At 55.1% G+C, this 26,859-nt stretch overlaps 1 protein-coding gene across 4 annotated transcripts in view; it reads left to right on the top strand.

The window, feature by feature from the left end:
* Positions 1-22,781, top strand: part of GATAD2B (GATA zinc finger domain containing 2B) — a 40,084-nt gene extending 17,303 nt beyond the window's left edge. For 3 of the 4 annotated variants that reach the window (XM_054806358.1, XM_054806360.1, XM_054806357.1), the window contains exons 2-11: positions 7,624-7,953; positions 12,956-13,085; positions 13,299-13,430; positions 13,737-13,868; positions 16,083-16,253; positions 18,146-18,461; positions 19,133-19,335; positions 20,331-20,441; positions 20,900-21,017; positions 21,199-22,781. In XM_054806358.1, the coding sequence (XP_054662333.1) occupies positions 7,625-7,953; positions 12,956-13,085; positions 13,299-13,430; positions 13,737-13,868; positions 16,083-16,253; positions 18,146-18,461; positions 19,133-19,335; positions 20,331-20,441; positions 20,900-21,017; positions 21,199-21,332 (1,776 nt within the window). In that variant the 5' untranslated portion in view covers position 7,624 and the 3' untranslated portion in view covers positions 21,333-22,781. Of the gene's footprint in view, positions 1-6,456; positions 6,731-7,623; positions 7,954-12,955; positions 13,086-13,298; positions 13,431-13,736; positions 13,869-16,082; positions 16,254-18,145; positions 18,462-19,132; positions 19,336-20,330; positions 20,442-20,899; positions 21,018-21,198 lie in introns of those variants that run through there. The other variant, XM_054806359.1, reaches the window with a different exon arrangement.
* Positions 22,782-26,859: the final 4,078 nt, after the last annotated feature.

Below are 26,859 nucleotides of genomic sequence, written 5' to 3'. Positions count from 1 at the left end.
CTAGGCTGAAGCCGAGCTGTGGATTTAGGCTGGGATTCAGGAGGTGGAAGGGCGACCGTTAGCTTCCCTGGATGCTTAGGGTCTGCTTGGAAGAATAAAAAACGCTCGGTCGGGATTTACCGGCGACTGGTGTTACTGGTCGTGTGTTGGTGGCTGAAGTACGGCGTCCTTCTAGTCGACGGTGGCGACTGGAAACCGGTTTTTGCCCGCGTGGGATGCGGGAGATGCTCCGTCCTCCTGCGCCGTGTCACGCAATCCGTGCCGGTGGCGGAGATATTTCGCTGGGAGGAAAAAGCATCCCCGTCCGCCGGAGCGTCGTTAGGCTGTAATGGTCCGTGCACGTGGATGGACTTAAGCTGCGCTTGGGAAAGAACTCGTCTTTCTAGAGAAGAGCCTTTCTCAACGGGTTCAGGGTGCTTCTGGTCGTCTGGAGCTGCCGCAGATGCCCGTCTGCCTGCAGTCGGTTCTGGCTTCTCGGTGGATTTCCCTGGCGCTTGTCCTTTGCCGCCGCTGCCCGCCCAGACTCTGCCGATAACCGTCGTGGAGGACTCTACCGTCCCCTTCCTCGTTTGAGCGTGACCGGCTTTCTTTTAGGGCTCTGGTTTAGCCACCGGCTTGTCACGGGGAGGATTTTCTCTCCTGTAGGTGCATCCGTAAAGGTGCGCGCAGGAGATGCGCACGTGCACGCTATCGCTCCCGCGAAATTTTCGACGTCTGCAGTGCCTGACCGTGGCGTGATCGCGCCGTAACGTGGAGCGGGCTCGGTGCTACGCCGTCCCGAACAGCCTGGCTTTCTATCCGGTTAATCTCTGGAGATGAACTACCCCCAGCGACTTCCTCGCCACCGGTCTCATCCTCACTGCGAGCGTTGAGCATCCCAGCAGGCTTTAGCGAGCTGCGGTGAGCCGGGGAGCTCTGCGAGCGCCCTGAAAGATTTGCTTTTGGCTCTTCGTCCTCCAAAACGGACCTGCCGGGCCGGCGTTGCCTCCTCCGCAGCTCCGGGCTGGCTGACGGCAGCTGGCGTTGCCCCGGAACTGTGTCGCGTTAAGCAGCCGATACGGGCAGGGTTATAAAGGTGATGCCTTACCTGGACAGCAAAGAAGCAAGAACAGAAATAAACGTGCCATCTGCACGCGCACGGAGCGTCCCGCGGTACCCGGCGGCGCGGCTCGTGGGGCACGGCGTGTCTTTGCCCTTCTCCCTGGAAGATGAGCGGCTTTGCGAGGAGCAGAGCAAGCGCCGGGTCTGGTTTGTCCTTTTATTTTCCTTTCACGCTCCCTCGGAGGCAGGAGCCCCAGGTAGTTGTCCCGGCTCTCCCGGGGCCGTCGGCTGCCTCTGCGTAGCAGCTCCGCTCCGTAGTCGCTCCTTGTGCTGCTGGAGCAGAGATGAGTGAGGAAACTGGTTGTTACTGGGCGGGATGGGACTGGGGAGACCTTGTGTCACTGGTACCACGTGGCCGGGGGAAGATTTTCCTTTTGAGAAATGAGGAGATCTGTTGTAGAGTCCGCCTTGCCTCGGATGCTTGCGACGGCGGCCAGTATAAACAGCTTCGCAGGAAGGCAGGAGCAGGGTTGCCAGGAGGATTTTGGAGCACGCCGCAAAAACTTTTAGCCCTGGCTAGTTTGGAGAGGAGGAGGATCAAAGATCCCTCGTGGTGGATCAGAGATCCCTTGTGCAGAGAGTCCGGAGCGGAGGAAAAGAGGAGACTTTGCTCTTTCCCGGCCGGGGATGGAGCGTTGGAGCGTGTCCCGTCTCGGCTGATCCACGCTTGCTGTGGCTGACGCTGCCCGGCATGCGGGCGGCCGGAAAGCTCCAGCCTGGGAGCTGGAGGAAACCTCTGGCAGCGGCGACGTGACTTCTGGATGTCGTGGCCTTGACCTCGGGTGCCTCGCTCGGACTCCCGTGAGAAAAGAGAAGTGCAGGTTGCACCTCCCGGTCTGGATCGCACCCAGAGGTAGAAATTGGAGGATTTCTGTCGGGTTTTCTGTACCTGCAGCCTCTCTCGCGGCTCCAGGGGAGTCTTGCCGAGTGTCTGCTGGTTTCTTTTGTAAGATTTTTCCTTCTGGGTCCTTCTGGTTCTCGGTCGGGCAGGTAGGATAGCACGTTATCTTGCGTCGCCTTTCAGCTTTGCTGCGCGTCAGCCTGTTAATTGCAACCCATCAATTAGTTGTGGAGGGTCTGAGGACGGGAAATAGCGGCTGGACGATTGCGGTTGGTCGCGTAGGAGACAAAAAGTGCGGGTTAACGCTACGGAGGAGCCCCAAAAGAAAGATGGGGAAGGGGTTGTAACCTCCCGGGGCTTCCCTGAATAAACTCGTGTTCAAATTAACTTTTGATGATGATTCCACATTTCAGTTGCTTGGTCCCACCTTCGCCAGGTAAATCTCGGAAGGATATTTATCTGAACAGGCTGTGCGTAAAGAACCGGCTATATCTAGTCCCTAGATATACTTGCTTCTCCGGTATAATAGTAATTTTTTTTGGCTCAACTCACTTGTTCCAGCTTTTAAAATAGTTATGTTGGGTTGTTTTTTGGTTTTTTGTTTTTTTTTTTTCCTTGTGGGTGCTGTATCAAATATAAATGGAAAATTGGGGCCGCTGCTTTGTTTGTCTGGGAACGGCAAACCTGTCTTTCGAGCGCCGGAGAAGTGAAACTGCCTAAAGGTAAAGGAACGTATAGAGGAGCGCGCGATGCTGAACCTAATGACTGCCTTGCCGAAGGCGGCATCGGCACAGACGGGCGCCGGGCCGCGATGCTCTCGCGTTTCCGCGCAGAACAACGTGCCCGTGCCGTCGTCCGCGGGCGTTGGGGACGTCGCGAACCGAAAACGAAGGTGAGCCTGGCAACCGGCGATGCTGGAAACGGCGCGGTTCGAACTGGAGGGGCTGCGGAGAGGAGAGCTCTCGTGCTTTGAAACCGGGGTGGAGACGGAGGTTTGGAGCTCGCCTGGGCGGCGGCGATGTTCGGCAGCCGCCGGAGCGTCGGATTTGGGGTCCCGAAGTCTTTGGGGAGAGCGTCTCTGCGCGCCGAGCGACTGCGACTTGTCCGTTCGTATCGGGGAATCGCCGTCGGTAGACCCTCCCATCGTGGCCAGGCGCTGCGGGTTCGCCGGCTCGGCTGCAGAAGTTTTGCTGGGATTCCTAGAAGGCGTTTTTCCTCCAACATCGGCCGGTCCGGTCTCACTGCGTTTCCTCTCTCGGATCGCCCCGCGTCCCTGCGGCTGAGCAGGGTGTCCCCTCTCCTCTTCTGGCCGCCCGGGAGCCGCTTAAATCCTGGCTCTAAACTGACGCCAGCTTTTTTTCTTTTTTTAGGTAGTCAGGAAAGCTTGCTCACCTACAGAGCTGCAACTGGAGATAATTACAGTTTGTATCAAGTGAGAAACAAAACATGTTTTATAGCTCTCTTGTTTTCCCCTGAGGGATTTTGCCACCGTTTGAGAATTTTATTTCAATTTTTTTTTTTAAATTTTTTTTTTTTTTTTTTTTTAAATAAAGTTCCTTAGGGAAGTGAGAGGGAGAGCCTGCTTCCTGGGATGTGCCAGATCTCCGGGAACGCTTTGCCGGAGGGGAGGCACGTCAGGCTGATCTGGTTTGCCATGCCGTGTTGGTGAAGATGTGCCGGCGTGCCCGTTGAACTCCCGTCCTTCAGGTGTGACTCCAGCACACCCGTATCGTCCGGTGACGGCATCCATTTAACGTGGTCCTATTACCGCCTGATTAACGAGGCTAGTTTCTTCCAAGAAATGGCTAACATTCAGAGGAGGGGGAGGAAAAAAAGCTGCTCTTGCTTCATTTACAATCCCAGATTGCTGATAAAGAGGAGATGCTTCACGGCCAGTCCTCGTTCACGAGTCAAACGAGAGGTTTAATTGCTGCTCTTCGTTTGGGTTACTGTGACACGGAGCGGGGCCGGTACTGAAGTTCCTGACTGTCTGCCCTTCAGACTCGCTGAAAGAATTCCTGCTCTCTTCTGCTGATTTTGGAGGAAGTCGAGTGCTCTCCCCTGGCAGTCGAGGTGCTCTGGAAATTCCCAGGGCTCCCAGTAAAGCTGCAGTTTCTCCCCTCCCCGCCTCCCTCCTCGCAGCCGAGAGTTAACGCTGAAGGGCCCCATTCAATAAAGAACCTGAAGCCTAATTTAATTTTTATTGAATCTGGCTGAAAGCGTGTGCTCCTTACCCAGCCTGGAAAGCCTCCTCTTGAAAGGATTAAATAGTTGTGGTACCTGTTTCTGATAACACTTGCTTTTGATTTGTTTCTGGTGACGAAGCCACTTAACGTTAAAGGGGAGGGCGTTTTGAAACCCTTCAGATACCGTCTACTCGTGTCTCCGCGAGCAGGGCTTTGGGTCGTGCTCTGCTCAGTCCTTCCCTCCTACAGCACGTGCTCAATGATGCCGCCGAAATCGCGCTGCCGCCGAAATTGCGCTGCCGCCGAATCCTGGAGGCTGGTGTGTTGTTTCTTCCGTGTTTGTCAGTAAAAAACTTGATTTCCTACCTGGTGCGTTCCTCTTCTGGGTCCCGAGACGATGTTTCCCAACTGCTCCGTGCTCCAGCTCTGTGCTAGCGGCTGACGGCAAAGCTGGAGAAATAAATCACAGCGACGCCGTGATGCTCGGGGACGTGGTACCGCTCTGGCGATGGAGCAAGATGGGTCCACGTAGGTGAGGGACACCCAAAAACCTGCTTTGGTGACGGGACCGTAAGGTCTCTGGGCTTCCTGCGGGGAAGGGGAGGCGGAAGGAGACCTTCTGTCTTGCAGATCGGCTGAGCAAAAGGTTTCTTCTCCTTTCCGTACCGCCGCTGCGTCTCCTTTGTGGTCTCGGTGGTGGTGGACCCTGGCTGCTGCCGACTCCATTCGCTTGGCAGGGATCCTGCCGGTGCCTCCGTCCGTCGCTGGCTTTGTTTCACGCGATAACACTCCTCGTCGCCCGCGTGCCTGCAGACGGGGTTTTACAGCTTCCTTCTGCACACGGGTACGCAGAGACAGCCCAGCTCCAAACCAGCGGTTGCTAGCGGGTAATTTCTTCTCTTTTCCCGCGTAGCAGTTCAAAGGGACAGCGGCTGCCGTGGGTCTTTAAAGGAAACGCGCAGCTCCGCTCACGTTTCGTGGCGACGCTTTAGCTTGCTTAAATAACTACCTCCGAAGGGGCACGGCTCGATCTGAAACCGCATCAGAGCCCAGCGACTCTCCTTTTGGGTACGCCGCTTTTATTTTTCATCCGTGCCAGGTTTGCTGGATGTGACGCCCTTGAGGCGCAGACGTCAGCTTTCAGATTTTTTAAAACTGGTAAATTTTTAGCACCTTCTGATGGTTTTCCTCACGCAGGTACGTCTCCCTGCCCTTCTGAAGGCCAGAAGACGGCCGTTGTGCGCTCAGGAAAGCCTGAACCTCCTTTGTTGCGCTCTCGTAGTGTTTTATTTTTCTGCTTACCAGCAATATTACAGCTGCGTTTGTCTCGGCGCTATCCACGTGCGTGAAGCAACGCAAGGTTTTTGAGTACCGAGACATAATTCAGTGAAACTTCTTATCTCTCAGGGTGGCACCAGCTCTCCTATGCTCGGGGTGTGTTATTCTGCGGTATTTTTTAAGCGATATATTCAACGCGGAGGTCGTTTCATAGGGACGAAGCGGTTTCCCAGTAGGGAAGAACCTGCAGGGTGACCTGACCGCGCCGCGGGGTGGGTACCACTATCTAGGGATGCTTTTTTAACGTGTCCTCCAGCAAACACCGAAGCGACGGCTGGTTGGAAAGTGCCTGTGCTTCCCTCCCCACGCATCAGCCTTCGTCTGCCAGGTACCTGGACTTCTCCTTCCTCCTCCTCCTCCTCCTCCTCCTCCTCCTCGCTTTCTTTCATCTCCCCAGAGTATGAAGCGGAGGAAGCAGCCGTGGAGGCCCTTTCATGGCTGAGTTAATTGGAGCTCGGCGCTTTCCCAGCAGCCGGATCCAGACCGCAACGCTGGGTGCGGTGAGGCTTCTCGCTATCCCGTGGTGTCTTAAATAACCCACCGCCACTCACGGCTTCAATTTAACCTGGGGTCACTTCTTAGGGATGGGGGTGGAGAGCGGCATTTCATGTGTCTTCCTTGGCTTGCCTGTGCTTGCCTTTCTATATTTGGTTGCAGTAGACGTGCGTTTTCCTGCAGAAAGACGAGACTGTCGAGTAGAAAGAAGTCTAAGGTGCTCACCCTGAACACGGCAGCCTCTCTGAGATAGATCGGACTGTGCCAGAAGCTTGCTCGGACTTTTTTTCTATTGCGTTGCAGGTTTGCGTTTGTTTTCTTGCTGCCTGCCGCGACTGCACCCCCCCCTTTTTTTAAGGGTAAGGTTTTTCTAGCACGGTTCATACCCTTGAAACCGTATCGATGCTGTAGTCAAACTTGTGTGACAGCTGTGCTTCGGGAGATGTGTAATTATAGGGGATTTATAACTGAGCCAGAATGACGTTTTCCTGGCAGGAGTTTGGCTCGGCGAAGCTTTATCTCGTGAGTGACTTAGAGCCAAGTTTAGGAAGTTCCACCTGAAGCGAGCGCGGAGGAGCAGAGGTGCCCAAGATTCGGCCGCTTCGGCCTCGTCTTCCAGCTTGGAGCACGCAGACCTTACTAACGAGCCCCTGCGAGCTGCTGGCACCCGGAGCCAAAAAAGTAATCGGCGTTCTTGAGACGGCCGCGTTTTAATTCTGACTTATTCCCCGGTTGTTCGTCATCGTCCCCAACCCCGGTCTGCATGTCGGTAGGTAAAGACCTCACCGAGCTGGTCTTTCCTTGTTTTCAGGTGGAGCTTCCTTGGCTTTTCTTGGGTTTGTGTTGTTGTTGTAGCTAGTTTCTTATCAGCCTGGGAGCAGAGAGATGGGGTTGGGATGGGCTCTGCGGCTCCTTCCTCTTTTTAATGCATCTGTTTGCCACGGGGCATTTCTGCACCTGGAAGGAGAGGCAGGAGAAGATGGAGTGGGAGCGTGGGTGGGGATGGTCCTGCGTGTGCCTTCATCCTTTGAGAAGGTGCCTCGCATTCCTCGCCGACTAACAGCGCAATTTCGCCCGAGAGCTTAGAAAGAGCAGGAAAAAAAACCCGCGTGGTGAGGGATTTTCTGTATTTTTGGAAGCTTGCGACCAAACTTGGCGTGCCGTGGTGTTCGTACCGATAGCAGGGGGCTCAAACCATGCCTCGGGTCCCCTCAAAAAACAAAAGTCCACGGCACGAAGCCTGCAAGTGAAGCTGTACAAAAACTAAGGCTGGACACGGTAATGCAAGATGCCCTCGTCGTGTCCCTGGACGACTCGGGTGTTTGCCGGCTTCTCTTTCTAGTAAATCACGTCGAGTCACAGACGGCGGCGTTTTAATGCCGAACAAGGGATCGTGCTCCCGTTCTCAAGGGCTTCGGGGTGCTCTCGCCCATCGGGTGCGTGCGGTTCCTTCTGCTGGGGAAACTCCCCGCCTGGCCGGTTTAGGATGGGGACTAAAAGCAGGTCACCGCATGGAGGCGCGTGGGAGGTCGGTGCTCCCCAAGGCGGGGGGGGGGAAGGCTGGGCTCGGAGGTCCCCGCCGGCGTTGAACCGGGTCTGTCGCAGCCGTTTTCTGTTTACCGTGATATTGATTGTGTCCTTATATCAACCTCTGTCCCACAGGATGGACAGAATGACGGAAGATGCTCTGCGCCTGAACCTCTTGAAACGGAGCTTGGACCAAGCAGATGATCGGGACGATGTCCTGGCAAAGAGATTGAAAATGGAAGGACATGAGGCGATGGAGCGCCTGAAAATGCTGGCACTGCTGAAGAGGAAAGACCTCTCGGGCATTGAGGTGCCCCACGAGCTCCCGGTGAAACAGGATGGTGTGAAAGTCTACGAAGAAAAGCTGAATGGGAGCCTTAGGCCCCATGGGGATGGCAGGACTGCAGGGAGGCCAGGGAAGGAAAACATTAACGATGAGCCGGTGGATATGAGCGCGAGGAGAAGGTAGGTGCCAAACGACTAGAGTCTGTAGCTTGCCTGTTGTTAATCCTGGGCTCTGCCAGACGGGAGAACCCAACTCAGAAATTCAATCGACGTTTTGCGGGCCTGGGGGAGTCCTCCCGGTGTCTGCGAGGTCCCTTTGGCTGAACGCCGAGGAGCGGAGCCTGCTCTCCCAGGAGAGTTTCTCTGGAAGCCATTCAGCACTATTCTTCCGTTGAGTTTGCTTCTGCTGCCCTTCTTGTCCCACCCCAAAACCAGATGGATTTTTGTTTCCTCCATCCGTACGTTCAGTATCGTAAGCTACAACCGTCGGGTGGCTGGCAGAGCAGACCCTGCCGGTGCGCGCGAAGGCGGGGGGCTTCCCCCCCAGCCAGGATTTTTTATTAACACCTACGAAAGTGGCAGCAGAACTCCTTTGTTTATCTGAACGCCAGATCTGGTGAACTCTGGCAACTCGATTTCCGCAGCCGACCCCTGCAGCTGGTGAGAGCCTGTCCCATGTGCTGCGCAGCACCGGTGCATCCCGCCTCTGGTCTTTCTTGGGAGAGAGAAGGAAGCAAATATCAATGATTTTGATTTTTGGCTTGATTTGGGTACCGAGCCAGCACGGGTTTGGCCAACAGGCTGAGGAGCAGAACGGGGGAGTCCTGTTTTAAGTAGGCGCAAAGTCTTGAGACCTTCCCGTGATGTTTTGGTGGTGGATGAAAAGCTGGACACGAGCCGGCAATGTGTGCCGGCAGCCCAGAAAGCCATCTGTCTCCTGGCCTGCGTGTCCAGCAGCGTGACCAGCAGCTCGAGGGAGGGGATTCTGCCCCTCTGCTCCGCTCTGCTGAGACCCCCCTGCAGTGCTGCGTCCAGCTCGGGGGTCCCCAGCACAAGAAGGACATGGAGCTGTTGGAGCCAGGCCAGAGGAGGCCACGGAGATGATGCGAGGGCTGGAGCACCTCTGCTCTGGAGACCTCAGGCTGAGAGAGTTGGGTTTGTCGGGGGGAGAGAAGGCCGCGGCCTTTACGATATTTGTAAGACAGATGTGGACAGACTTTGTAGCAGGGCCTGTAGCGATAGGACGAGGGGGAATGGTTTTAGAGAGGGGAGATTTGGGTTAGAAAGAAGGAAGAAGTTTTTGACGCCGAGGGTGGTGAGGCTCTGGCACAGGGTGCCCAGAGAGGTGGTGGATGCTCCGTCCCTGGAAACCTTCAAGGTCAAGTTGAACGGGGCTCTGAGCAACCTGGTCTAGTTGAAGACATCCCTGCCCGTGGCAGAGGGTCGGACTAAGTGGTCTTTGAGGGTCCCTTCCGACCCAAACCGTGCGGTGAGTCTGTGTTTTCCTGGTGCTGCAGATGAACGACTGCTCCTTGCTCGGGAACCAGGTACTCGCAGGTGAAGCCTGTTTGAAGGAGACGCTCGTAACTCCTGTGCAGAGCCGCAGCCTGCAACGGCAGGACCTGCGTTCACGGGCCGGGAGGTAGATGCCGGTGTCCCGACTGGTTGAGTACGTCTTTGCCTGGGGACGTACGGGAAGTTTGGGTGCTTCAGGGGGGGTCCGAGGGCAGGGTGAGCGTCTTCGTGTCGGGGTGCGTGTCTCTGGCCTTCTCTGTTCTCACTCTCCCCATTCATCGAGGAACCGGGATTGTGATTCAGCAAAACCGGGATTGTTCGGCTTCGTCGATGCGCCGTATCGGGGTCTTTTTGTGTTGGTGGCGGCTTTTGGATAACGAGGGGGTGCTGCCTGCGCTTCTGGGGGGCTCCTGTCCCAACGGGGGCTGGTGAGCAGGTGACGGATGGGGGATTTGAAGGCTCAATGCTTCAAGCCCCTTCTGGGCGCTGTCGGTATAGTAAATATTACAGAGATTAATGCCTTCGTGGGTACTTTCTTATCTGTCGCACCCTGGCTTGCATCAGAAGTGGTGAGCGGACCTGGAGTGCCGGAGGTGGGAAGGAGAAAACCACCTGGATTATTTTTCTTTAAGGACGATATACGCGGCTTAAATCTTTAAATCACCTCTGCCGCTGGTTCGGCCCCCCCCGTAAAATCTGAAGAACCGCGTGTGGCGAGGCAGAGATGTTGTTATCGTGCACCGCGGGGTTTTATCTGTGCTCATGGGAGCGTTCGGGTACAAGCGACACCTTTTGTGGGTGCCCGGGGTTTGCTTGTGTCCTGCTCGGAGCGCATCATCGGGGTGTCGCGCCTCTGAAAAGCGCGATTCTCCCCAAAAACCCTGTGGGCGAGACAAGACGGATAATGCTCAGCAGATGGATTTCAGCTCTCGAGGCGTTACATTCTGTAGGAATAACCGTGGTTCCGGGTAAGTTATCGTGGGGGTCGAGCGTCCGGCGCTGGGGAGGGCGTCGTGCTCAGCTGAGTTGCTTGAATATTGCGCAAGACACGGGGAATCCGGTTAGGTACCGGAATCGGATGCGGAGGCTTGAGGCAGTAACTGTGATTGAAAAGATACCAGCCCTAAAAAGAGGTAGAAAAATTTTGCTACGAGTTTTGAAATAATTGAGCGCGAAAAATACCTCTAGGGAGAGAAATAAGGCTGGGGGCGTTTGATTTTCCGAAGGGGTCACTAAGCTGGAGTTTGCTTGGGAACGTGCTCCACGTCTTCTCACCTCTGCCTGCCTCCTGCGCCGTCGGCGTAGCTCTTCTTCCAGTAGTTTTGTTGTAATTACGCTCTTCCCTCGACAAAAGTAAATAAAACAACCCTGACATCTTCAGCAATTCTTTGCAGATGGCCCTGTTTTCCCCTGTCTGGTTTTGACTCCGGCTTTGCTTCCCCCCCCCCCCCCCGCCCCACTTCGACGGAATGTAAATAAAACAGCCTGGATGTATCTGGATGCTCGTGCAAAATAATCACCAGCAGCCGTAACGACAGCCCGCGTTTAGGAAAAGCCTGAACCAAAATGCGATGCTTTATTACTCCGGGTACGCCTGAGATGTGGCCGAGGATGCGAGAGGAGCGAGAAAACCTGTTGTGCTCAACGCTTGATTGCCTTCGGTCCTTTTAGTCCGAGAATTTGGGATGCTGTTACTCAAAGCAAGCTCATCCGGAGGCTTGCAGCAAAATAAAGGACTTGGTTTTGCTGTCCTGACGCTGATGGGGGAAAGGGACCCTCTGCCAAAGCTTGTTTTATTTTTAACGTGCAATCCTGCGCATACCGGAGAGCCTCCTGTCCGAACACTTGGCTGTCGCGGCGTTTGTTGACATTTCAAAACTCCGTTTGGGGAATGGTGGCTGTGAGTTGACCCGGGATACCTGCTTCGGTGCGAGGACGTGTTTATTCCCGAGCGGTTTCGTGTATAGACACGTCCGAACTGATCGTTTGGAGATGGGCACCTTGGGTAACTCGCAGCAGAAGCCGGATAAAATGCCGTGGGAGGGCGATGGGCCGCTCAAGAGCTGTTGAAGACTCATCCAGAAGCAGCTCTTGCTAAATATAAAACTCCTCGGATGCAGGTTGGTTTGCCTGGACTTTATCTCCGTAGGATGCTCCGGACCTTCTCTGCTGACCGCGCTGCTGGGGACAGAGCAGAAGCTCAGCCCCAGCTGAAAAACCCTCCTGCTACCTGAGAAACCTCCTCCTCCGCCGCGGAGAGGGAGCAGCAGCTGGAAAACCCCTGGTTTGGGTCCCACACGCAGCGTCCGCGGGACCGGGATGGCTGTTGATCAGCAGACGCCACGTTCCTGTGATGCCTTAAGCGTGCGATGGCCCACAAAGAGGTTATCGAGGGCTCTGAAATAACGCACCCACAAATACCGCGCAGAGCCGTGTCCCGGCACCTTTGGGCGCAGCCGAGAGCTTTCACGGCTTTGATTTCTTTTTTTTTTTTTTTTTTTTTCCTGATGGTTTGGAGCCACGCTGCTGGGGGCATTTCTCCAGCTGAAGAGCGACCTCCAAACTCCGTGACGGATGGGGTTAGCAGAGGACGTGAAACCACCGGCGAAGGGAGCAGCTACGCAGCACTTGTGCTTTGAAATACCCGCGAAAGCGGCCGTAACCTTGACCTACGGGGCAAATATTCCCCGCTGCGAGTCAGCGTCCTGCTCTGAGCATCCTCTCCGGACCCACCGCTCCCGGAGCAGCCAAGCCGGGGAGCTGGGATTCGACTCCGTGCTTCCTCCCGGGTGTTCAAAGCTAAAAGTTTTGGCTAAAACAATCCGTGCATCTCCTCATTCCCCGCAGCCTCACACCAAAGACCTTCCAGCGAGTCCGAGAGCGATAAGTCTGTCTGCCACGGTGGCAGCGCACCCGGCACCTTTATAACCATGGTGTGTAACAACGTGGTGCTTGGATACTGCTGGATTATAGCATCAATTTTATTTTTTAATTTTTTTTTAATATAATTTTTTTTCCCCCAGTGACGGGCTGTTGTCGCTGCTGCTCCTTTCGGTTACTGATTTCTAGGTCACGGTTCAATTGACTCTTTTGACTCCACGCAGGGTATTTATTCCGATTTTCCTTTATGGAGTGACCTTTTAAAATAGATTTGTGTTTGAGATAGGCTTGGAGTATTTACATTTCTCTTAACCGGGGGACTCAGCCCGTTTTCATCTCCAGCATCGTGGTGACCTTTGTGATTAAATATGAACCGTACCAGGCCAGAGTAGCTACCCCTGCTCCCTCTCATCTCAGCACCTGGCTACGGTCGTGTCTCCCTGTTTAGTTACTGTATGACTCGTTATTAACACCCGACCGCTCCTCTCGCAGATAGGGGTTTGCATCACGGGTTTGCTTACCTTGCGCTTAAACCAACCCACCTTTCACCCCGGAGAAGAAAACATTTCTGAACGAATCTTTTCCCCTCCTGCGAGCGGAGGATGCTTTCGGCTCGAAGCCGGCGATCCGCTCCCGATCCTCGGTGCCGAGCTCCGGTTTGCATCCGTGGTGGAGCTGGGGGAGGGATTTGTCCCCCTCCCCAATTTGCTGCCGATCTCTTGGTGTCGTAGCTCAGTCTTTTTGTTGTTTCTTTTTTTTTTTTTTCCCCTTCCCTTTTGTTACGCAGTGACCAGGACAGGGGACGATTAACCCCTTCGCCAGATATAATTGTCCTCTCCGATAATGAGGCATCCAGTCCTCGTTCCAGCTCTCGTATGGAGGAAAGACTTAAAGCAGCGAATCTTGAAATGTTTAAGGTAAGGGGTTTCTCCGCTCTCCCGGGTGGCCGCTCCGGAGGGATTTGGGATCTAAGGGGGTTTTTTGAGCAACGCGGTAACTTTTGGGCGTAACGATCCAGCTCTTGCATCTTTGGTTATCCGCGGTACAAATTCTTGCTCGTGTTAAAGCTTCCTCACGTTCTCTTGGTTTCAACCGTTTGAGTTCTGACTGATTTTTCTGCTTCTTTGTAGGGTAAAAGCATAGAGGAGCGACAGCAGCTCATCAAGCAGCTTCGGGATGAGCTACGGCTGGAGGAGGCCAGGCTCGTGTTGCTGAAGAAACTGAGGCAAAGTCAGCTGCAAAAGGAGAACGTGGTACAGAAGGTGAAGCTCTGAGCAGCGAGTGTCGTTTGGGGCTGGGGGGGATGAGGGGAAGGGGTTTGGCCTCGCAGAAGGCCGCACAAAGACTCGCTCTGCTCTTGGACCTTCACGGTTGTCCTCCCGTGTGATGTTCCTTCCCAAAGTGTCTCTGTAGCAAATCAGGGCCAGCCGAGAAGATAAATCCATGCAGCTCTGAACTATCGGCGTTTGATGGAGCATCGATGAGGCTTGGTCCGCGTCGGGTCTGCCGATGGATTTCCTTTCCAAGCACCGTGCACTGATGCCGATTCTCGTTTTCTCTCAATCTAGACTCCGGTTGTCCAGAATGCGGCGTCTATTGTCCAGCCATCTCCTGCTCACGTGGGACAGCAGGGACTGTCCAAGCTTCCCTCCAGGCCTGGAGCTCAGGGGGTTGAGCCTCAGAACTTAAGGACATTACAGGTGAGCCTTCCTGACACTCCTTTTTTGTGCAAAAGACTCTTAATTTTGCTTGGTGCGCACGCAACGCTGCACGTTTGCCTGACTGAGACGCTTTTTTCAAGAGGCAGATAAATGCCGGCAGTTCTCGGTGCCGCCAGTAGAACAGTCTGGCGTCCCACGGTTGGTCCGGGAAGTTTTCTCCGCAGGAGAGGTCATTTCTGAAGCCGATCAGCAGAGACTGAGCCATTTCCGTGCCGCTTTGTGCGCGCGTGGGGTGGTCTGGGTGCTCTGCTGCTTCAGAATTAGCAGATTTTTCAGCAGAGAGGTCTGGAGGTTAGTCCAGCCCGTGATTCGGGTCGTGTGAGGTGGAAGGAGCTGAATTGAGATACGGTGGCCCTGGAGAAAGTGGTCTGCTGGTTGGTAATGCGAGTTTTGGGGCTGTGGGGAGAAAACCGCTCGTTTGCACGTACCCGAAGGAACGGCCGGTCGGCAGAGCTGCTTTTTGAAACGGTGCGGGACGGTCAGAGGAAGAGAGCGAAGAAAAATGCAAACAAAACGGGGAATTGAAATGTTTTCCCTTCTTTGGGAAAGCGCTATAGGCAGAGCGGGGTGCCGTCTGACACGGCTACCTTTCTGCTTGTGCCCTGGAAGAACGCTAATTCTGGATGACACAATTGTTTAATGTTGCACGGGTAAACAAGAAGCCAACGGTATGAGCTCACTGCAAGGAGGGCGCTCGGCGTCTGCCTGGGGAGCGAGGTGTTGCCGCTGACGGGCGACGGGGATTTCTTTCCCGGGGCTTGGTCCGGCTCCGCCGCAGAACTTGGGGTCCCCTGTCACCTTGGGGCACGCTCTTCCCGCAGCGTTCCCCTTCCCCGAGCTCTGTAGCATCGGGAAATGGACTTTGTCCTTTCAGCAGGAGGCTCTCGGTTGTATTTCTTTGATAATAGATGGGAATATACAATATCCCAGCGATGCGGTTGTGAACCCGGACGCTGGGAAGCCGGTGTATGGGATGAGGATGGAGGTGATCCTCCAGCATCTCTGCCTGCCTGGAGCTTTCTCTTTTTTCTTTTTTTTTTTTTTTTTTTTTTTTGCCAAAAGACTTTCATTTCAACCTTGCCGATCATTTACTCCCTCCGCTAACCATCTTCTTTGTTTGTGGCATTTGTTTTCTTTGCTATGGCAACGATTCGGGGTCAAGTCTATTGTGACTTCGCAGTGGGATCGGGCTGGTAAAGGAAACGGGCTTCGGGAGAAGAGGAAACGCATTGTTTGCGCAGTCTTTGTGAAGCTTTTCTTATGTGTGACAGCGAAGAACCTCATCTAGAACAAGTCTGGTAAAAAAAAAAAACAAAACCACCAACAAAAAAAAAAAACCCAGAAGAAAAGAGAGAGCGGGAGAGAAAAAGGTTGTCAGCCAGGAGGTGTTTTAATGTTTTAAGATCATTTCTGATTAAAAAATGGAGCCCTTGGACCTGGCTTCGCCCCTCGGAGCCGTTCTGGCGGTGCTCAGAGCCACGAAGACCTTGCTGTGAGCTGGGCGTTAGGAGAAGCCCGGGCAGGTCAAGCCCTGGCTCAGCCTGCGCTCGGGTCGTTCCAATCCCGGCGTCGTGTTTCCGACTGCCCGGGATTGAGGTTTGTAACACGCCTCTGCATTCCTGCACCGACGGCAAACACCCATCTCCCTGCTGGTCCGGACTCTCCTAACTCTTTCACTTTGAACTCAGGCACCGATGTGAATTCTGGTTTTAATTGCTCTACGCGGCTGGCAAACAGCCTCTTTTTTCTTTTTTTATTTAAATCCCTTCTTTTTCCCTTGAATTTTTCCGTATTGATCAAATCGCCGCGGTTGTTTTTAGCGCAGACGTAAGCCGCGAATGCGTGTCTTGAAAATTACCTCCCGAAACATCTCAGCCTGGATCTCGGAGGTTCGTCCTCTTCCCAGTGAGCTGGCTGGCTCCTGGGAAGCTGTTGCTCCACAAGACCCTTCGTTTTTTTTCTTGACTCGGGTGCAATTCCAGCCTCTCTACAGAAAATATCAGTATATTAACTTGAGACACCCTCCGTCCAGGCAAAACGGCCGTGATTATTTAAAATAAAGGGCAATTAAAGGAAAAGTGAAGTTATTTGAGCGGCGTCTCGTGTTAGAAGGTAACTTGAATTACAGATAAGTGGAAATGCTCTGCTGTTGCATTTTTTTGATGCTTTATTTCTTGTTTCCTTTCTCGACAGGGTCACAGTGTCATTAGGTCTGCCACAAACACGACTCTGCCCCATATGCTTATGTCGCAGCGCGTGATCGCTCCGAACCCTGCCCAGTTACAAGGGCAGCGGGTTCCTCCTAAACCTGGCCTCATCCGCACTACAACTCCAAGCATGAATCCAGCCATCAACTACCAACCGGTAGGTTTCCTGATTTATCGCTGGGTTTTGGGCACAAAAACCTGGTGGGGTTAGCAAGAAGGGAAAATTGGAGGTGCCTTAACGAGCCTGCCGAGCGCCGCGGAGGTGCTCGGCGTGAAGACGTCGGGGCGAAGATTTCCACCTGCAAATCTATCCCAAGCGTGGATGAAGATGGATATCGTTGACCTGCGTGGAAGAACGAAATGATAAATGAGTTAAAAACTTCCTATTTGGAGCTGCCAGCTGGCGAAGCGCTGGTTCACCCGGACAGGACTGGCCTCCTGCTGTAGCGGCGACACGGAGACCCCAGCGAAGCGGGGTGACTGGTTTGGGAGCAGGACCGGTTCCCCTTCCCGCAGTCGGTAGCGAGCGCTTGCTCGCGTGTGCTTTCCTTCCGCTTCTGTCCGCCCGAAGAGCACGGCGAGCTCCCTGCAGTCGAGGAGCACGACGTTTCAAACCGTTTGTTTTGCTTTTCGAAGGGTGGAAATAACTTCTGTGAAAACTGGAAATGGAGGGGCGGGGGAAAAAAAAAATAACGCTTTCCAGTTCTCGCACTGGCGCTGCGTAAAGCAATCAAACCGTCCTCCCGCTCCTGGGCCGCGTCTTCCCACGCTGCGGGCCCGTCTCTGTTCCTCGTCCCAGATTCGCCGCTTGGCCGGGATGCTCTGTGCGTGCGCGTGCCCAAGTTAACGACCCCTGTTAATTCCTTTGAGGGTTCGTCGCCGGTTCTTAAGCCATTGAATCTGTCCTAACGATAGCAACGGTACAGCTTGGTAAATGACAAACGTGACTGCCCAACAGCCTTGCATCCGAACAACTGTCAAACAAACCTAATTACAGGTTTGATTAAAAAACCCACCCCAGCTACTCTTCCAGAGGAGTTGGAAGTTCATTAGTGTTAATTCATCATCTGTTTATTTAAATCTGCATGAGTTATCCCTGATCGGCTCTGCCATTAATTTTCCTGGACCGACATCGGCCCGACTGCTTTGGGATGAACTTGGTTCTCTGCCTTTTTTTGTCTCAATCAGCATTAGCCCTCTTAAAAAAAAAAAAGAAAACCGGGGCAAAGTGATTGATCTTCCGTCTGTTATTCTCGATCGACGCGACCTTCGGTAGCTGAAACCCCGTTTGAATCGCTGAGGGGGTTTGTGACCGTTTGGGATTTTCCCCTTTTCACGCGTGGAAGCGTTTCCTACCCCGGGTGAAAGGCTGGGCTTAAATAGGTTGCAGGTTGATGGCTTCTTATCGCAAAAGACCGCGAAAGCCGCGTCCTCAGGTCAGCAGAAGTCTTTGCGCTTTGCTGCCGTCACGTGCCGGAGGGACTGCGCATCCAACCGAAGGGAGGCCGTGGAAGAAAGCTGCTGGAAATGGAAGAGGAGGGAATCGGCCCCGTTCGGAGCACCTGCGTGGGAGGGGACGGACACCATCTGGCAGCGGGGATGCTGCCTGGGCGCCTGCCAGATCAACGAAGCGAGAGGCGGAGGAGCAGAACTCGACAGCGAGCGACGGTGCCGGCGCGTGAATCACGGCCGCGGCTCAGCGCTGCCTACGCTCGGCGAAGGGCGACGCCGGGTCCCGAGGCCGGACCCTGCCGCGCGCGCGCGTTCCCTCGCCCGCGGAACGGAGACCTTCCCCGGGCTGCTCCAGACGCCGAGACTCCTCCCGCGGATTCCGCTGCACCGGAGGCTCCTCGGCACCGGCGCTGCTTTATCGTAGGGACCGAGACGAGCTCCGTGCTCCCGAGTCGCGGCACGGCTCCTGTCTCCCCGGGTCCTTTTGGGAACGTTCGGGTTGTGAGATGGCGATTTGGCTCATCCAGGTTACTTTAGGGGCTGAGCTGTAGTCTGGGACTGTATTAATTTTCTGTATTCATCCTTTTTCCCCTCCAGCAATCAAGTTCTTCTGTTCCTTGCCAGCGTACGTCGTCTTCAGCCATCTATATGAACCTTGCCTCTCACATCCAGCCCGGCACTGTGAACAGGGTGTCGTCTCCGCTCCCCAGCCCCAGTGCTCTGAACGACGCCGCCAACTCCCAGGCAGCCGCCAAGCTTGCCCTGCGCAAGCAGCTGGAAAAGACGCTGCTGGAGATCCCACCCCCGAAACCGCCCGCTCCCCTGCTGCATTTCTTGCCCAGCGCGGCCAACAGCGAGTTCATCTACATGGTGGGGCTGGAGGAGGTGGTGCAGAGCGTCATCGACAGCCAAGGTGAGCTTTCCTCCGCCGCCGCGATACAGCGCTCCCGCACGCCCTTTCCTTTTTTTGGGTTTGGTTTTCTTTTTTTTTTTTTTTTTTTTTAATTGCAAAACGCCAAAATCTGCAGCTTGGGTGGTTGCGAGAGAACGGTTTCTGGTCTTACCCGGCACTGGCCTCTGCTGCGGCTGCCTGCAGCGGAGGGGAGGGCAGAGCCTGGACCCCCACCCTCCCCGCGGCACTACGGAGCTGCCTGCGTGTCCCCCCGCGGGCACGGAGCCGGTCTGGCGAGGCCGGCAGCCTTGACGTGCCGGGCCCCGGAGCAGCGGTGTCCGTACCCCGGGGCTCGTCGGGCAGTGCCCACCTGGGGAGGGATCTCCCCGAACCCTTCCCTTGCCCTGAATTTGAACGGTGGGGAGCTGAGATGCAAAATCCTTGGAGCTGTGAGCTCTACTCGTAGGAGTTGGTCCCGGCAGCGCCGGGTTGTCCTGTCCCCGGGGCAGGATTTCTCCCGGGATGCTGAGCTCTTGCCCAAAGCGGGGTTGGACTTTTAACGCACCGTCGTCCTGAAAATCCGTTTATTCGCCGTCTTGCCCGGCGCGGGGGGGGGGTGGAAAAAGCGATGCGAAATCGCTGGGAAACTGTCCTGTTTTCCCACCTAACTCCCGTTTTCCGTGACTCCCAAGGGAAAAGCTGCGCGTCCCTCCTGCGTGTGGAGCCCTTTGTCTGTGCCCAGTGCCGCACCGACTTCACCCCTCACTGGAAGCAGGAGAAAAACGGGAAGATCCTGTGCGAGCAGTGCATGACTTCCAATCAGAAGAAGGCGCTGAAGGCAGAGCACACCAACCGACTGAAGAACGCCTTCGTGAAAGCTTTGCAGCAGGAGCAGGCGAGTACACGGTCCCTCCGCGAGCTGCGCCGGTGGGGAACGTTTGCTCCGGGATCCTCCGGGATCCCCTGCTCCCCTTCCCTGAAAATCTTCTCGGTTTTCAGCCGCGTGGCTTTTTTTTTGTTTTGTTTTTTTAGGGGTTTTTTTTGGTAGGTCGATCGGGGTTCTCCGTGCGTGAGCTTGAGGAATTTGGTTTCTTCCGTGGGGATACCCCAGCTCCAGCACACGGAGCTTCTAACAGCGAAACGCTGGTGCTGAGTGTCCGGAGTACTCCGGAGCGGCTGCTCCTCTCCCTTTGTGTGTGGTTTTGGTTTTTTGGGGGTTTTTTTGTTTGTTTTTTTTTTTTTTGCCCCCTGGATTTGGAGCTCGAGGGCTGGCTGGGGGGACAGCTGCCTTCCCTCCCCGGTTTTACCACCGGCTTTCCTGGAACTTGCGGGAAGTCGCTTAACCGCTTGCTGCTCGCTCGTTTTGCTGTGGAAGGGGGGGAATTTGCTGAATTCCCGTGATAAATCAGTGTCGGAGAACTTGTTTAGAGGCCCTGGGGTAAAATAAACCGAAATCATCGTTTGCAAACTGTAAAAAAAAAAAAAAAAAAAATCCTAAATATGAGGTGGAACCCGGCCGCTGACAAATGGGACGTTTCTGTTTCGGAGCAAGAAGAGTTTTTGGGCTGTTTGCAACAAGCGGGTGCGGAGATAGAAAAGCCGTTTGCGTTGGCTGCGGCGAGACCGCGCTTCCTGTAACACCTTGGGAAAACAGCCGGGATTTCAAATCAAACGGCGATTGCGGAGCGTGGGGAGAGGGACCTGCTTCCCCCTCCCCTCTCCGGGAACGCCACGCGCCGCAGCCGCCGTCGACGTGAGCCCCGGCGCGCCCTGCTCGCGGCGCCGGAGCTGGGGGGGGGGTCGCCTCGGACCCGTTGCGTCTCGTCGGGGAGGCGAGGTCCGCTGGGATGGCGGCGCGTCTCTGAGGATGCTTCTGCTTCTTCCGCTCAGGAGATCGAGCAGAGGCTACAGCAGCAGGCGGCCTTGTCCCCCACCGCGGCTCCGGCCGTCTCCAGCGTCAGCAAACAGGAGAACATCATGCGGCACCACACGCTCCGGCAGGTGAGCGACGGCTCGGTCTTCCGTAGCTCCGAGCGTGCGTCCGCTCGCTCATAACCCGGACGCGCGCTGCCGGTCGGGAACGGGGTGGGCGCGGATCCCCGACAAGGAGCCGCCTTTCCTCTTCGAGCAGCTTCGGGGGTCTGCCCGCCCTTTCTCCCGGGGACCGGAGGGTTGTTTTTAACCCCCCCCCCCCCGCCCCGTAGCTCCTGCCGGTCTCCTCTCCGGGCCCTTTCCCTCCGGCTCCGTCCCCTGGCGATCCCGTGTCGTCCGGCGGGGGAGCCCGCAACGCGCGGCCCCGGATTTCCCTACCTCGCCCGAAGCGATTCGCGAAACGCCTTTTCCGGCAAAACCCCACCACCGATTCTTCCTCCTCTGGCTGCGGCTCCTTCAGCGGCTGCTTCCAGACCACGGGGCCATCCCGGTGCCTTCCTCACCGCCTTCGTTCTCCTCTTCCTCAGGCTCCGCAGCCCCAGAGCACTTTGCAGCGTGGTATCCCCACCTCTGCCCGCTCCATGCTTTCCAACTTTGCGCAGGCACCCCAGCTCTCCGTGGCGGGCGGTCTCCTCGGCATGCCAGGTAACGTCCTCCGTCCCGCACCGGAGAGCGGGAAGGCTGGAATTTGGGGGGGGGGGGACACACACACACGACACACGCGCACACACACACGGTCACAAAACGGGGACGTCCCCAGCGCGGGGAGGGGGGGGGGTGGGTGTTTTGGAGGGGTCCCCCACCTGCTTTTCTCTCCCCTCTCCAGGCGTTAACATCGCTTACCTGAATGCTGGGATCGGAGGCCATAAAGCGTCGAGTTTGGCGGACCGGCAGCGGGAATACCTTTTGGATATGATCCCACCCCGCTCTATATCGCAGTCCATCAGCGGACAGAAATAACGCCTGTTGACCGTCGTGTCCCCCCCCCCCCCCAGCCCGCCCCCACCCCCCCTTTTCTCCTTCTTCCTCCCCGCTTCCGTCGCATGCAGTGCCTGTACTGGTGCCTACCGTACACGGGGAAAAAAAAAAAAAAAAAAAAAAAGAAAAAAAGACAAAACAAACAAACAAACAAAAAAAAGAAAGAAACAGAAAAAACCCAGCAATGAGAAAAAAACCCCCCAACAAAACAACAAAAAAAAAACCCATTTCAAACCTTCAGCGACCTGTCCTTTTTCCAAACCTTGACTTCTTTGGTCCCCTCCAGCGGTGAGAGGTCACTCCCTTTGCCCGAGGTCAGAACAACGTCCGCTTGACATCGGCCCTCGACATGTGTTAAAGCTTGATTTACGCTATTTTTTGTAACGACAAAGCATAGTTTTTTGGTTTTTTTTTTTTAAATTGTGTTGTGGGGTTTGGTTTTTTTCCTTCCCCCCCCCCCTTTTTTTGTTGGGTTATTTTTTTTTTTTCTCCCCCCTCCCTTCTTTTGCTAAATGGATAGTTACAATTTTATTTTTATTTTTTTTTTTTTCCTTTCCAGAGACTTTGTAAGCGCGTCCGCTCGACATTAAGTGACCGTTATTATTTTTTAAAGGGCAGCCTGTGCTGACTCGCGGGGAAACGGGGGGCAAAGAGCCGTGACGGGCCGGAGCCTGCACCGCCGTCCCCGGTAGGGTCCTACGATTCTCTCGGCTCGGCGGAAGAAATCGGGCGACGCCGACACCTTAGCTCCCGTTTTCTCTCTCTCTCTCTCTCTCTCTCTCTTCCCCCCCCTCCAACCCGCCGCCCCCGGAGGAAGGGAGCCCGGTTTGGTGAGGAACCGGAGCACCGGCGCGCGGGTTATCGGCGCCGACCGGGGTGGGGAGCTGGGGGGGGACGGGGGGGGGACGGACACCCCCTCCCCTCCCGCCCCGCCGCCGAGGGGTGACGATGGCGTTCGGTGGCGGGCGCGTGCCGGCGGCGCTTCTCGGCGGGCTCTAGAGCAGACTGCGAACGACCGGTGGCTTCGGGCGCGGTGAGTCCCCCCCCAACCCCACCGCCCCCCCCCCCCTTTCCCCTTTTTTTCCCCCCCACCCCTCTCCGCGCTCTTGCATGTTCCGGAGCCGTTCGCCGTCATCGTCTTCGTCGTCGCCCGCCGCCGCCACCGGCATCTCGCGGACGACGGGGATGGCACCGGGGGCTCCAGCCGGCGGTTAACGAACCCAAAGCAAGAACTAAGCCGCCCAAAGTCGTCTGAGAAACGCTCGATTTGCACTTAACCTTCACACTAACGGGCCCTTCCCTCCTCCTCCTCCTCCTCCTCCTCCTCCTGCGCAGACAACAACCCCAGCCAGCGGAAATTGCACCCCGGCGCCCAAATTTGCCCAAATCCGAGCGTCCGCGCGGGGGTTTGTGGCTCGCGGGGGGGGGGGGGGGGGGGGGTGTTGTTTCCTGAGAGTTTTCTGGTTTTTAAATTTTTTTTTTTTAATGAATTTCCCTCTTTTTTTTTTTTTAATTATTATAATTTTTTTTTCTTTCCCTCCCACCCCCCCCGACGTGAAATTTTTCTCGTGCAATCTTGAAGCGCCAGCTCGCCCCTGGGGAGCCGCTCGACGGGTGGGGGGGGGGGGCACAGGACAACCCCCCCCCCCCCAATTTCCTCCCCATCGCTGGGGACCAGGCGCCTTCTCTCCCCAAACGCCACCCCTCGACGGGTGGGGGGGACCCCCGCCCTGCCACCATCCCCCCTAATTCAATGAGCACTTAACCCCCAAGGGGTCTGGGCGCCCCAGCCCCCCCCCTTCCAACCCCACCCCCCACCCGGGTCCTTCCAGAGGCAAAAAATATTTTTTTTTTTAATAATTTTGCGGTTTTGGAACCTAGTGAAGCGTAGTGGCGTATATATATACATATATATATATTTTTGTGGGGTTTTTTTTTGTTTGTTTTAATCTTGTTTAGCTGGCTCCCCCCTTCCCCATGCCCCCCCCCCCCCAAACCCCCCCCCCCTCGGGATGCCGAGATCCTTCTCCGATCTTTTTCTACCCTGCTTCCTCGGGAGCACTTTGACGAATCATTTCTTTATGGATAAACCTGACTTTTTTTCTTTTTTTTTTTTTGGGGGGGGGGGGGTGTGTTATATTTTTATCAGCTTATCCTCTCCCCTCCCTCGCTCAAGTGCCATTCCCCCCCCCCCCAGAGGTACGAGCAGACCTGGGCGCGTGGGTCGAGATGAAATGCGAAAAAGTTTTCAAGAAAACGAAGCAAAAATGAAAAAAAAAAAAAAAAAAAAAACCCCACCCTACAACCCCCCCCCCCAGAACCACCACCCCCCCCCCCCAAAAAAAAAAACAAACCCCAAACCCAAGTGCAATATTCACCCCGCCGAGGGGGGGGATGGAGAACAAGACGCCGACGTCGTGGTGCTATAAGTGAAATCCGCCCCCCCCGGGGATGGAAGCGGGGGGACACGATGGGGACACCCCCTTTTTTTTACGCCTCGGCCCCAGGGTCTGCGGGCAGTTCCCTCCCTCCCTCCTCCCCCCCCCCCCAAAAAAAAAATATATTGTCCCCAAAAGTGGGGGAAACCGAGCCCCGACTCGCTCCCTGGGGTCCGTCCCCCCCCCCGAGGCTCCGGCTGCGGCCGCAGGTTTAACAGTTTTATTATTATTATTATTATTATTATTAATTTTTTTGGCTTGAGCCCCCCCAGCCCCCAGGGATGCGATGTACGGTAGAAAATCTTTTTTTTTTTTTTTTTTTTTTTCCTTTTTCCCCCCCTTTTTTTCCCTTTTTTTTTTTTTTTCCCTTTTTTCCCCCTTTTTTTTTTTTTTTCCTTTCTTTTTCCTTTTTTTTTTTTTTCCTTTTCCTTTCCTGTTTTTTTTTTCCTGGCTACAAAAAATTAAGGATTTCTTTCCCGCTTTTCCTTCGCGTTTCTTTTCCAGCTAGGGGTAGATCCGCTTGTGAAAATGCTTTTACCGGGATTTATTTTTTGGGGGTTTTTTTTGGGGGGGGGGGGGTGGGGGAGGGGTTTGGGGTTTTTTTGTTTTTTTTTTTTTTTAAATTTTAATTTTTTTTGGTTCCTCCAAAGGCATAACCCATCCCTCCCTCTAACCCCCCCCTCCCCGTCCCTTCATTAGCTTACGATATCGCTGCCGAAATGTTATAACAAGGACTCGTTCGTGTATATAAGCTATTTCTTGACACATTAAAAAAAAGAAAAAAAAGAAAAAAAAAGGATAAAAAAAATATTAAAAAAAAAAAAAGAAAGAATAATAATAATAATAATTGTACATTGTGTAGAAAAATACCGGGAAGCGAACCCGCCTAGCCATGGGTGTTGTGGAAGTCGTCGCGTCCTCGTAGTGTGACCTCGTGTGTAAGACATAAAGCGTGCGGGGGGGGGGAAAAAAACCCAACAAAAAAAAAAAAAATCCAAAAAAAAATAAAAAAATAAAGGGGGGGTTCCCGGCGGCTCGGCTGAGGGAGGGGGTGCGGGATGGGGAAGGGGGGGGGGGGGAATGGGGACACACACGGGGAGCGGTGCCCCCCCCTTGTCCCCCCCCCCCGGCGATGCACTGGTGGCGGCGGCCACCTCCCGAATCTGTGCCTTTCACTCAAAAACTCGGCCCCCCCCCCCCCCCGCGGCACCCGCAGCCCCGGAGGCGGGGGGGGGGGGTGTCCCATGGGTGGGGGGGGGGGTGGTTGGGGTTGGGGTTGGGGGGGGGGGGGGACCCAACCAAACGCGCTGAGCACGGGGCGGGGGAGCGGGGCTGGGGGGGGGGGTGGGGGTGGCGGGGGGGGGGGATGAGTATTACAAACTGTAACTGTATTTGCACTGTTTTTATTATGGCATTGGCATATATACAATATACATTATACAACCTGCGGGCTGCCGCCTCCTTCCTCTCCCCACCCCCCCCCCAAAAAAAAAAAAAAAATCCTCAACACCACCCCCCCCACCCCCCCCCACCCCCCAGGGGTCTTGGGCTGAGGGGGCAGCGCGGCTCACTGGGGTTTAGTGATTTTTTTTTTTAAAAAGCAAGATTTGGGGGAGTTTCGGGGCCGCTTTTTTTTTTTTTTTTTTTGGGGGGGGGGTTCAGCGGAGATTGGCGACGGCTCGGACGCCGTTTGGAGGAGTTTAGGGTCAATTTGGGGATTTTTTTTTTTTTTGGCTCAAATTTGGAGGGTTTCAAGCCAAATTTGCAGGGTTTGGCCCAAGTTCGGAGGGTTCTGGCCCAAATTTGCAGGGTTTTGACCAAATTTCTAGGCTATGAGGGCAAAATTAGAGGATTTGAGGCCAAATTTGGGGGATTCGAGGTCACATTTGGGGGGGGTTTCAGTCCCGATTTACAGGATTTTGGCCCAAATTTGCAGGATATCGGCGAATCTGCAGGATTTTGCCCCAAATTGGCAGGATTTTGGTCCTGATCTGCAGGCTTCCAGCCCTAATTTGCAGGATTTTGCCCAAATTGAGAGGATTTCAGGCCAAATTTGGGAGATTTCAGGCCAAGTTTGCAGGCATTCAGCCCATATTTGCAGGATTTTTTTGGGCTGAATTTGCAGGATTTCAGCCCCGGTTTGCAGGGAACCGGCACAAAAGCAGCATGGGGGGAGTGGCCCCCCCCCCCCCCCCCAATTCCTGGCTCCCATCAGTTTTGGGGGTCGGTGTCGTCCCCCCCCCCCAGCTCCCCATTCTCCCCGGGTGCCTGGGGTGGTGGTGGGGGGGGGATGGGGTGTCCCTGTGCCCCCCCACCCCCCGCCCAGCAGAGCTTTGGGTGCTGAGCTGCCCCCCCCCGCCACCCCCCCCTCGACTCCCAGCCCCCCAAAAATTGCTCCCTGCAGTGCCCCCCCCCCCAAATCGGCCCCACTGCTGCCTCCTGCCCCCCCCCCAAACCTGCCCCCCCCAAACCTGCCCCCCCCCAAACCTGCCGCCCCCCCCCCCCATCATCCCCCCGACCTGAGCCTGAGAATTGGGGGGGGGGGGGGCACAAGTGACCCCTAAACTCAAACCTTCTGTACGAATGGGGGGGGGGGGCTGGGAGACCAGGCCTTTTGCACAAATTTAAGGGGGTTTTGGGGGTGGGGGGTGGGGTTTTTTTTGTTGGTTTTTTTTTTTTTTTTTTGGGGTTCGCAATCCGGTTCAACGCCCAAGCGAAGCCGCGTCGGTGCAGGGGATGCGGCCACTGAGCCCGAAAAAAGGGGTGAACTTCGGGGGGGGGAATAAATAATTAAAAAAAAAAAAAAATGCCTGGTGTTATAGCGCTCACTTGCAAACTGTGGGTAACCCCTGGGGGGGGGGTGTCCCCCTCCCTGAGACTTGGGTGACCCCCCCCCCCCGAGGTGACACCCCCCCACACACCCCTCCCCCCATTTCTTGCAGCAGGATGGGGGGGGGGGGGGTGACAGCAACGAGACTTGCTACAAAAAAGTTTATTATTTGCCAAAAATAAGGAAAAATTAAAAAAAAAAAAAAGCAAAACCAAGAAAATGTCTGTCTGTATAAAGAGCA

This window comes from Grus americana, chromosome 29, assembly GCF_028858705.1.
Source record: "Grus americana isolate bGruAme1 chromosome 29, bGruAme1.mat, whole genome shotgun sequence".
Taxonomy (NCBI): Eukaryota; Metazoa; Chordata; class Aves; order Gruiformes; family Gruidae; genus Grus; species Grus americana.
Note: the sequence above shows the minus strand (reverse complement) of the source record. Positions and strands in the feature narration are given on the sequence as shown.